This window comes from Monodelphis domestica, chromosome 5 (genome assembly GCF_027887165.1).
Source record: "Monodelphis domestica isolate mMonDom1 chromosome 5, mMonDom1.pri, whole genome shotgun sequence".
Classification (NCBI taxonomy): Eukaryota; Metazoa; Chordata; class Mammalia; order Didelphimorphia; family Didelphidae; genus Monodelphis; species Monodelphis domestica.
This window is the reverse complement of record NC_077231.1, coordinates 94,271,919-94,283,517: the sequence shown is the minus strand read 5'-3', so window position 1 is coordinate 94,283,517 and position 11,599 is coordinate 94,271,919. Positions and strand designations below refer to the sequence as shown.

Sequence of the window (11,599 nt, the reverse complement as noted above, 5' to 3'; positions counted from 1 at the left end):
CAATTCCCTGAGTTCAAATTGACCTCAGCTACTTTCTAGCTGTGTGACCCTGAGCACATTACTTAATTCCCATCGACTAGCCCTTACTGCTTTTTTGTCTTGGAATTGATACTTAGATTTGATTCTAAGACAGAAGATAAGGACTTTAATTAAAAGATAACAATAATAAAAAATAAAAAACAATGATAGTCTTGGATTTTAGACACACATACACAAGAATGTCACAATGGGTGGTGCTATCAAAGATTTTATTTACACAACAATTGCTACAACAGCCGGTGTCATATTTCCATTTATGTGTTTCTTACCCATAGGGTAATAGGTCCACCATAATTGTTCGGTACATTTTATAATACAGAAGTAAAGTCTATGTTAATAACCACTAACAAAGTTCACAGATTACTACCAATTGGACAGAAAGAAAATGTCTACAGAAAGTTTTCCCAGGAGTATGATATGCTTTGTTTCCACACATACACATATACAGTAGGGGCTCAAAGGCACATCTTTGAAATATTTTTTTTCCTATCAAAGTGTCAGAAATTGTTATAGTCTCGTGAAGGAACAAGAAGAGCCTTTGTCACCCTTGGTGCTTGGCCAGGCTGAGTTGGCTTCATTTCATTTGCAACATGAACCTGGCATAGCTGGCATGTGACGTTCAATGCCAAACATCCACGATCTCAAAAAACATCAAAGATCCCTCTTCTTCCCTTCTTTCCCTGACTGACAATAGCAGTTGTGCAAACTTAGGACCAACACACATAGAAGAATCTCCTCCAACTTAAGGTAGGATAGAGCAGGCTTCTCTCTCTCTCTCTCTCTCTCTCTCTCTCTCTCTCTCTCTCTCTCTCTCTCTCTCTCTCTCTCTCTCTCTCTCTCCTTCTTTCTCCCTCTCTCTCTCCCCCTCCCTCCCTTTCTCTCTCTCTCTCTCTCTCCCACCTTCTCCCCCTCTCTCTGCCATGTGCAAACCCTCCCCTCCCTTCCCCACCCCATCCCCCCACAAACAAGACAATGCTTACAATGAACGATAATGCAGGTGCTATCACAAATAATGCTGTTTAGGAGAATATGAAGGTTCCAAATAATGCAGTTCTATCCAGGTGTAGCAGAAAGGAGAACACCACAGAACTCTGCAGAACACCTCTCTCGAGTGCTCACTGGACAATAAGTAAAGCGAAGGACGAATGTCAAGACCTCTCTTCTTGATGGACTGAGCACGCGCCAAATAAAAGAAAACTCCATTCTGTGTCCAGCATCCATCCCTCAAGACTAAAGAGTGTTTGTCAACACGGAACGGAAGGCTTACTGGGCCAGGCACCACACAAGACATAGTCTTGGAACAGAGGGAGAAGGCATGGGTTAGCCTCCCGAAGACAGCACTCCACAGAAATAGTCCAAGTTGGCTGACCTACAGAAATACTGCCATGCTGGAGTTTAGTGAGTTCTGTTTCTGAACTATGGTTTACTCATTGACAGTTCTAACCCAGCTTCATGTTTATTAGGAAAGCAGATATCTAGATATAGACCCATGAGCTCTAAAAGGTGAAAGAGATCAAGCCTTCTGGTGTTGGTTGGTTGGGTTTTTAATTATTATTATTAATTATTATTATTAATATTAAATATGGGTTCATACTATACCAGTCATTTTCATTTTGCCCAGCCTGTTGAAGCTTCTCCGTTGATATAGGCAAAGCCAGGAAAGTGTTGCATGTGCTCGTACTCAGAATTCCTGCGGGTGGCCAGGGGGGTGTACATGTCACTAGAGCCCCCATACCTTGCAGAGTGCACAGGTGGGCTTGGGTAGCACGTGTTGGCTGAGGGTACTTCTGGCCATCGAGGAGTAACTGGCGTAGGGTGGAGTCTAGGGGCAGAGCTCATCAAACAAGGCTCCATCCGAGAGGTGGGGCTGTTGAATGGGTACTTGGGAGAAGAGAAGAAAGAAATTCATGAAGGTTAAAACCAGAAGCTATGCATTAATAACCAGGTTAGCCATAGTCGCTATCTGTTGAAAATTTGATTTTTAAGGATGCTGCAGTGAAAACAAAAAATCATGGGGAGTGGCAAGTAGGTGGCTCAGTGGATAGTCAGGCTGGAGATGGGAGGTCCTGGGTTCAAATCTGCCCTCAGACACCTCCTAGCTATATGACCCCAATTGCCTACCCCTTACCACTCTTCTGCCTTGGAACCATACTTAATATTGATTCCAAGAAGGAAGATAAAGGTTTAAAAAAATAAAAAATAATTTTTTAAAATGCATGGGGAAATCAATGCTCTCTCTCTCTTTTTTTAAAGATAAACCCTTACCTTCCATCTTGGAGTCATTACTGTGTATTGGCTCCAAGGCAGAAGAGTGGTAAGGGCTAGGCAATGGGGGTCAAGTGACTTGCCCAGGGTCACACAGCTGGGAAGTATCTGAGGCCAGATTTGAACCTAGGACCTCCTGTCTCTAGGGTTGGCTCTCAATCCACTGAGCCACCCAGCTGCCCCCAATGCTCTTTAAAAGACACATCTTTGTCTGGAGGAATCCATTAAAGATAGGCATAGGAGGGAATTCACAACCTGAGAAATCCTGGTGTCTTTGTTCTCCTAAGGAATAAGGCCCTGCTCCCTTCTCCTAGCCCAGCAAATTTGGAGTCCTGCCCTCAGGGAAGAGAGAAAAGTCTTGGGAGCTAAAGGAAGGCATAGAGATAAAGTAAGTCTCCTAAGTTATGGAGCAGATGACCTTCCATCTACCTCCCAAGAACAAAAGGCTTCCAAATAAAATACAGTGACTCTCTTTAAGACCCCATTTTTCATTTGAACTCAGCTACTGCATGAAGTGGTGCTGAAAGGGAAGATTAAAGAAGATAGGAATCAACAAGCCAGGCAGTTTTTGTTGGTGTTTTTGACTAGAGATCACTGGTACTTTGGCTTAAAGTCACAGGAGTCCTCGGTGGCCCTCCGAGTAATGGATGATAACATTAGGGCTGGCTGTTAAGATGAGTGAAGTGGATTCCAAAGAAAAGGGGAGAATTCAGGGGTTGAGAGAAGATAAATCATGGGAGTTTTGGGAAGACTGGATGCACAGGTAAAATGGCTCCAAGGAGAGAAGGCTCCTAAGATTAGAGATTTGTTCTAATGACAGTAGACACTGCTGGGCTATGTTCCCATTCATTCTCCTAGGCTGCCACAACAGCTATGCAAATCAGCCCCTTTTTAGCACTAGCAAAGGAGAGGAGAGGGAGGAGGTGGAGGCTCCCCTGGAAGACTCTTCTGCCAGTTGAAACTACCCTAAGTCTTGCTGTGCTAAGGGCCACTCCAGTATGGAGGAGAGCCAATCCTTTGGGGCTGGAGAGAAGGCAGGGAGTAAAGGAAAGTGTTGGTGTGTGGATTCTTCTGCTCCCCATCTGTCTTTCCTGACAGTTGGAAAGTAGGGACCAGAGAGATTAGGTAGGGGTCTGCCTCCTGTAGGGGAGACAGACAGGCTGAAGCCTGGACAGCAGGGAAGGAAGGGAAGATGACAACAATGACTGCCCCTTCCAATCAAGGCAGCCAAAAGGAATCAAGTCTTTCTCCTGTGAGAGAAACCCAAGGTTGGAAAAAACCTGAAAAGCAGAGAGAAGAGCTGTTAGGGCCAAAGATGGTGGACAGAAAACTGGCCACTTGTGGCTCAACCTTGAAAGGGGGATCTCAGCCTCTAGGATGGATTCCCTAATGGGGCTAGGCCCACCTGACCCAGCAGCCATGCTGTCAAATGAACAGCTGGGTAGGAGGAAGGGCGTGGGTGGTGACTAGGAGCACCAGGAGAAAGAATCAGGGGCTGTTGCCAAGGAGACTGGAGAAGAGCAAACCCTATTTTGTGGATCTCTCTATCAGATCTTTAGCCCTGTGGGAGAAAGCTGGATCTTTTTTTTTTCTTCTGCTCTATGCTGTGACAGCAATATTAATGTGTTATGGCTTTTAGGGAGCCACTACAACAGACCACTAAGAATGCAGACAGGTAAGCCTCCTAATCTAAAAGGGTGATCTTCTATCTTGGGCTTTCAGGGCAGCTAGGTAGTGCAGTGGCTAGAGCATTGGGCCTGGAGTCAGGAAGACTCATCTTCTTGAGTTCAAATCTAGCCTCAGGTGTTTATTAGCTCTGTGACCCTGGACAAGTCTCTTCAATCAGCTTGCCTCAGTTTCCTCATCTGGAAAATGTGCTAGAGAATGAAATGGAAAACCACTTAGGTATCTGCATCAAGAAAACCCCAAATGGAGTCATGAAGAGTCAGACATGACTGAAATGACTGAATCAAAACAAGGGAGTCTAATTAGAGCAGCCTTTGCAAGGTGGACTTTACTTTCAGAAAACAAAACTCCAAATGAGAAAGTGAAAAATTGGGGTCAGGATAATGGTTCATATTACAGATGGATACTTCACTTTGCATAGAGGATCCTTCCATGATACTTCCTTAGTGCTCTGCCAGTAGGGTCTCTCTTTCTGCTTCCTGGTCAGTCCCCTGCCCCTGATAGAGTGAGGTGACCCCATCCTGCATTTAAACAAAGAGGGGGAGCACAGTAGGTGGGGCTCCTTCATCAAGTCATTGTAGCAGCCCTTACTGTTGCCCTACCCAGCCTCAGAGCCTGAACAGGGGATTCCCTTAGCCAGTTGGCACATCTCTTATGGGCTGGCATGCCTGCAAATTCTGCCTGGGTCTGTCCCTGACAATGGGTGCTCATTTGTCCTCACCCTTGGGTACCTCAGTGGACTTGGAAATTCATCCATGTGGGTACTTCCCCCACCAATGTAGATCACAAAAATGCTTCTATCGACCTGTAACAGTTGCTGTGGCCAAAAACTTCATCCCCCTTGAGGCAATTCAACTGAATAGAAATATATTCAAATAATCTACTATAATCCAGGCACTGTGCTACATCCTAGGCATACAAAGACAAAAAATAAAATGTGTCTGTCTTTGCCTTCAGAGAAGCTTGCACTCTCTCTGTCTGTGGCAGACACAGACTGTCTCTGGTGTGGTGGGCATCATGGTAGCATCACCTTCAAGCAGTGATTTAATCAGCCTTAGTGGCAGTATCAGAAAGGGAAGGAAAGAGAAAGGCCAACTTTGGAGGTGATATGGACCTTCAAAATCACATAGTCCAATCCCCTTAGAAATGCAGAAAGGTTAAGTGACATCTAATAAAATATAAGTACGTTGCAGGCAGGGACTCCTTCATTTCTTTTTTTCTTAAATCCTTCCCTTCCATTGTAGAATCAATGTGTGTTGGTTCCAAGACAGAAGAGTGGTAAAGGCTAGATAATGGGGGTCAAGTGACTTGCCCAGGGTCACACAGCTAGGAAGTGTCTGAGGTCAGATTTGAACCTAGGACCTCCTGTTTCTAGACCTGGCTCTCAACCCACTAAGCCACCCAGCTGCCTTCATTTCTCCTTCATTTCTGCTTTTACATCCAGTGCCTGACACATAGTAGGCACTTGATGAATGCTTATGGGTTGATTCCTCATCTGTAATGAAGTAGGTAGTACAGAGCAGAGCCAGCGTTCAACCAAGGTCATCTTATGGTATTTTCCCATCAAGCTGCTCTGTCTCTCACTGATAACATACCTGGTTATAATGTTAAATAGTGTCTGATGCTCTGGAAGACCTGCCAGAGCTCTCATTCTGCTGGCATCACCCTGAAGGGCTAAGGATTACTCACTCCCCTTGGTGGCTTGTTGATTTGACCTCTGCCTTTGTCCAGAACCCCTAGCATTCCTCAAGACTCAGCTCAAACACTCACCTTGTTCAGAAGGCTCTTCTCTGCACCCATAGCTGCTGAAGCCTTCTCCTCTAAAACTACCATATACCAACCCAACAAGTATTTCTGTGCCATCTCCCCCATTAGAATGTAAGCTCCTTGAGGGCAGAGACTGGCTTTTGCTTTGTATTTGTATTCATAGCACTTGTGGCACTGCCTGGTGCCTGGTGAGCAACTGCTCCTTGATTAACTAAATGATTGATGGCACAGCATCAGAGTAGGGCCCTAAAAGATTTACCCATGTAGGCTGCTTGCCAGCAGATGGAGTATTTTCCTTCAAGGGAACATGGCACCAAAATTTGTGCCTTTTGTGCTTGACCAAGTACCCCATATACAGCTGTGCCCAGGGGATGGGTCATGAGCTCAAAGAAGCAAAAAACAGCGAAGCTTTAAATATCTCCTACGCAACAATCAAATTCTGTTATGGCTACTTCTGACATGGAAAGTTTTGTCCTGGTAGGTCAGCTAATTGCAAATGAGTCAGTGACTTATTTTCCCCAGAGTGAAGAGACCATTGAAAGACAATATTTGTAAAGTGCCCACTGGCCCCTGCCTGGCCATTAACTCAACCAAGGAAGCTTCTATTCAGCCTTGTTAGAATGTCTGAAGCAAAGCCATCTGCACCAATGCTGACCCAGGCACCCTACATCACCTCTCACACTTTGCTTCCGGCTTTCATGAAGGGTTCTGTAGCTTGCAAAATCCGAAACACTGGGGCCTGGAGATTGGGGCTGGGCATAAAGGCCATGCTTGTTGGAGTGCTCTTGACAGGAAATTACCATTTTTCTGGGTCAAATCCCACTTGTTGCTGGGACTATGGTTAAATTCAGATGAGCTTCCTAACCCTTGTAAGGGGAAGAGGGTGGAGGGAGAGGGAGAGACAGAGAGAGAGAGGGAAAAAGAGACACACACACACAGACACAGACAGACCGACAGAGATAGATAGACAGTGACAGAAACAGAGACACAGGAAAAGGAGAGGAGAGGGAGAGAGAGACAGAAACAGAGACAGACAGAGAGAGAGACAGAGACAGAGACAGAGAGATAGAGGGAAAGACACAGACAGAGATAGACAGTGACAGAGACAGACAGAGACACAGGGAAAGGAGAGAGAGACAGACAGACAGAGTAATGGAAAACCAATCAAATGGTTAGAATTTTGGTCCTTCCAAACTTTACTTTAGAATGAATTTTGCCCTGTCCTCTCCCATTTTCTTGGAGGATGGGGGACCATCTTAGAACATGCTATTTTAAGAGACTATTTCCAGTACCAAGGGCTCATTTTTCTCCACATGGAGGAAGAAAGAATGAATCCTTTATACTTGTCCTCTGCCAAGCTGGCTGCTGCTTGTGCAAGAGGGTGAAAGGTGACCCTGTGAGTGCGACAAATTGTTTTCCTAATGAAAGCTGGGCTAACATCCCCCAATATGTCACTTAAGGACTTGGGGCTAATGGACCAGCTGAGTTCTCTTAGGTAAATATGAAAACCTTTACCTGGAGGAAGTGGGCAGGGTTCCCTTTTCAGAGAAACTACATGTAATGGGAATTTAGGGCCAAACTTCCTCCAGACTGCAATAGCTCAGCCTGGCTCTGCCAGAAATGGGGAGCTGCTAATTCTCCACTGAATTTGAGACACTCCAGTTCCTACTTCTAGATGATCTGGTTCTATCTAAATGCCACATGAAGGGCAACATTGATATTTCTAGTTCTCAACATGTGGTATGGCCATATGGACAAGGCATAGTGAATCTAATGGACCAACTCTTTGTGTCTGGCCCAGTTTGGATGTCTTTGTACGCATGTAACTTTTGTTAGGTCAAAGAGATAGGCTCTTAGGGGCTGTGGACACAGTCGATGGTCAACAAATATTTGTTGAGTGTAGTCCAAAAATAAAGATATTTACCACCCTTCTATGGGGTTTGGAAAAATTCACATCTCCCCTCATGGTCTCCATATCCTCCTCCAATCCCGTATATTCTAATGTTCCTTCTGGTTTCAATATTTATTGTTCCGAGTCAGTCAGTCTCAAAGATTTAGGGCCAGAAGGGACTTCAGAGGTCATTAGTTCCCAGCTAGGCAGCACCATAGTGTATAGAGCATTGCTTCTGGAATTAGGAAGCCCCAAGTTCAAATTTGACTTCACACATTTACTAGTTGTTGTGAACCTGGGAAAGTCACTTAACCTCTGTTGGCCTCAGTTTCCTCATCTGTTAAATAAATGAAGATAATAATAGCATCTGCCTCCCAAAGCAGTCGTGGGGATTATATAAGATATTTATAAACTGTTTGGCAATTAGTGGATGATAAATAAATGTATCTTTTTCTCCCATTATACAAATGAGGAGACCGAGTTTCAGAGAGATCCCCTCTAGACATAATATTGCACATTCTAAGATTCCGCCAAGTTCTTACATTCCATGTTCTAAGATGCCTCTCAGTTCTGACCTTATATCCTAAGTATTCTCCCAGCTCTAAGATTCTATGTTTTAAGGTCTCTTCCAGTACTAATATTCCAGGGTGTAAAATTGTAGAATAAAAGGTTCTAGAAAGCAGGGACCAGTTTTTCTTTTCTTTTCTTTTTCTTTTTCTTTTTTTGTTTTAGTATCACCAGTACCTGACACAATGCTGGACATATAATAGCCACTGATAAATGCTTGTTGATTGAATGCTTGGGAAGTTTGTAATAGCCATTCTTTTGGATACTTATAGAGAGAGAAATCTAAAAGGGTCAGATCACTTAATTCTTCAATTTATTTTCCCTCTGCTAAATTTCAAAGAAAGCTATGAGTGAAGGAGACCCAGCAGTGTGAGCTCTCCAGCAACTAATAAAACAAAAGAAAACAAAATGAACAGCCCATGGCACTCTGTCCTTCATCTTTCGACAGTCTCTGAGAAGCTGGACACTGTTTTTCCAATCCTCACAGCCATCCTGTGAAGGCCCCTTACTATATGGACCATCCATCATTCTGTAAATGACAAAAACCACCACAAGTACGTACTATCTGTCACTTTGTAAATGGAGAAACCTCCGTGGTTATGAGGGACCTTGTCTGAGAGGGATCTTGTCTTAGTCCCTGCAGAATTCAACAGTGAAGCCAAGGGAAGCAATTGGGTCCACAACTCAGCCCTAGCCCTGCTTCAGAAGATTTGATCAGTCAGCCTCTGTAGCTGTTATAGGTAACAGCATTCAGGTAATATGATTTCTCAGCCTGCAAAAGAGGATTAGCCTTTTCTGGGTAATTCCCAGCTACCCTAAGATCAGTGTTGGCAAAATGGAACCCTCTGAGACTTCAAAAGCCATTTATTTCTCCCTCTGTCTATGAAGTAAGTATAAGAACTTCTGGGATTTCATGAAAGAAAGAGACCAGGGAGGAGGAAGGAGGGAAAGAAAAGAACGGAAGGAAGGTGGGATCTCATTTTCCCTTTCATTCTCAGTCAACCTGTTTGGATTGCACTGCCAAATTGGACTCACTCACACTCTAGGAGGATCTATTCCCCATTACTGGTGGTCTTCAAAGGGAAGCTGGATGGCCATTGGTTAGGGGCATGATAAAGAGAAGTCAAGTTGGATTCAATGGGATCTGAGATTCTGTGATCCTCTGCAAGGTCATTCGCAGCCATCATTAGGATCTTTCAACAGAACAGGGCTTCTGATCCCAGGAGCCTCAGCACCTTGGATGCTGGCATCTCTTCCTGACGCAGCTAGAAACCTATAATGAATGCCCCAGGTGATGACCTAGTGGAACCAATGCCTGTGCTTGTCTGGGGATCACCCAAAGACTCTCCCTCGACACTTCAGATGGAAATCAAAACACACCCATTTACGCCAAGCGCTCTGTGTGTTATGGCCATATTTTCCTGCCTCTGAGGTATATGAACTATTCAAAATATGATGTAATCAAAGAAGCTTTTAGTGATCTCTTCCAGGCTCCACAGATGTGAAGCTGGAATCATACTTTTTTTATTCACATGCCTTGATATATACCAGAAGGAAAAACTGGGCACTGAGTGATGAGTGAATGAAAAAGCGTTTATAAGTGCTTGTGATTTGATGATAGATGTCTGAAAAAGATTGTCAAGCCCCAGCCCAATACTCTTTTTCACTTATCTCACACAGAGATAAGAACTTGGAAAGTTAGAGAGACGATAAAGGAAGAGAGTACTGGGTTGGATGGTCCAGGTGGCTGTAAGCTCCTTGAGGTCAGGGACTGTATTTTGTTTGTGTTTGTGGCCCCACCACCGCACAGACTACCTTGCATGTATTGTAAATGCTTAATGAATTAAATTAGGAAAAGTAGAAATGAAATGATAGGGATGAACTTTGTCAAATGTCTACTGATGAAGGCTCTCAGCCAGATGTGATTCCCACTTGCAAAGAGCCAAGGAGGTGATTTAACAACTCTCAGCCCATGAGATATCCCAAGGGAGAGAATGGACAAACAGATACAATCAGATTGTGGACACCTCTAGATTTTCCAAACCATATGGAAAGGTAACCTCTAGGTTTTGTTAGGAAGTCTGTTCATTTAAAAACCCTTACCTTCTGTCTTAGAATCTTTACTGGGTATTGGTTCCAAGGCAGAAGTAGAGCAGGGTTAGGCAATGGGGATTAAGTGACTTGTCCAGGGTCACCCAGCTTGAAGTATCTGAGACCAGATTTGAACCCAAGATCTCCTGTCTCTGGGCCTACCTTTCAATTCACTGAGCCACCCAGCTGCCCATCCCTAAGGGGGCCTATTTTAAGATAGGTTGGTAAAGTTTTAAATTTTGTTGCAAATAAATGTACAAGAAGATGTCACTGGAGCCATTTCATAACTCATAGTTGTTCCGTGGCTTGTAAAAGTAAATTGTTAAATTTTCAATGTGAGCATTTATTTATCAGAAATCAGCAAATGCTACAAACCAAGGCTTGATTTGTTATTTTGTTAGTTATCTAGAATTAAGAAAATGTTAATAAGGCAAATTAAGGGGCAGTGAAGTGGCACATTAAATAGAGAGCCAGGCTTGGAGTTGGGAGAACCTGGGTTCAAATCTGGCCTCAGACGTTTCCTAGCTGTGTGACCTTGGGCAAGTCTCATAACCCCATTTGCCTTGCCCTTGCCCTTCTGTCTTGGAGTTGTTACTAAGACAGAAAGTAAGAGTTTTTTTTTTTAAGAATGCAAATTAAGCTTTAAAGAATGAATCCTAAATATGTTTTTTTGGAAAGCCAGTCATTAAACATTGCCACCAACACACTCCTGATATCACCTAACCTAGTGATTACAACTCTTGGGTGCATTGGAAAGGGTGGAGCAATGAGGCATGATACAGTCAAGATCTTGAACTTCTTACACTATGGGCACTAAGGGCATCAGCTAAAGAGAGAAGATAAGGGGACTGAGTAAAGGATATTATAGAGTCAGTTCCATTGGGATTCTACCTTGATGGGACAAGTAAGAAAGAAAGAAAAAAGGGGGCAGCTGGGTAGCTCCATGGATTGAGAGCCAGGCCTAGAGACGGGAGGTCCTAGGTTCAAATCTGGCCTCAGCCACTTCCTAGCTGTGTGACCCTGGGCAAGTCACTTGACACCCATTGCCTAGCCCTTACCACTCTTCTGCCTTGGAGCCAATACACAGTAATGACTCCAAGATGGAAGGTAAGGGTTTAAAAAAAAGGAAAATTCTTAAAAAAAAAAGCACAAAGAAGGAGAGAGTGGAGAAGAGGAGCTGTTACAAAAGGAACAGAATGCTCCCAACATGAGCCATCTTGTGGGGGGGGCAGTTAGGTGGCTCAGTGGATAGAAAGAGCCATTTTCTCTCAGCTAACAGAAAGGGAAGGGGAT

General features: G+C 44.0%; 1 protein-coding gene across 1 annotated transcript in view; it reads right to left on the bottom strand.

Annotated features, from left to right (window-relative positions):
* Window positions 1-234: 234 nt before the first annotated feature.
* The window catches only part of RFX4 (regulatory factor X4), a 134,497-nt gene continuing 123,132 nt past the window's right edge, over window positions 235-11,599 (bottom strand). Inside the window, 1 exon segment of the mRNA XM_056800637.1 lies at window positions 235-1,920. Within this exon segment, the coding sequence (XP_056656615.1) occupies window positions 1,648-1,920 (273 nt within the window). The 3' untranslated portion in view covers window positions 235-1,647.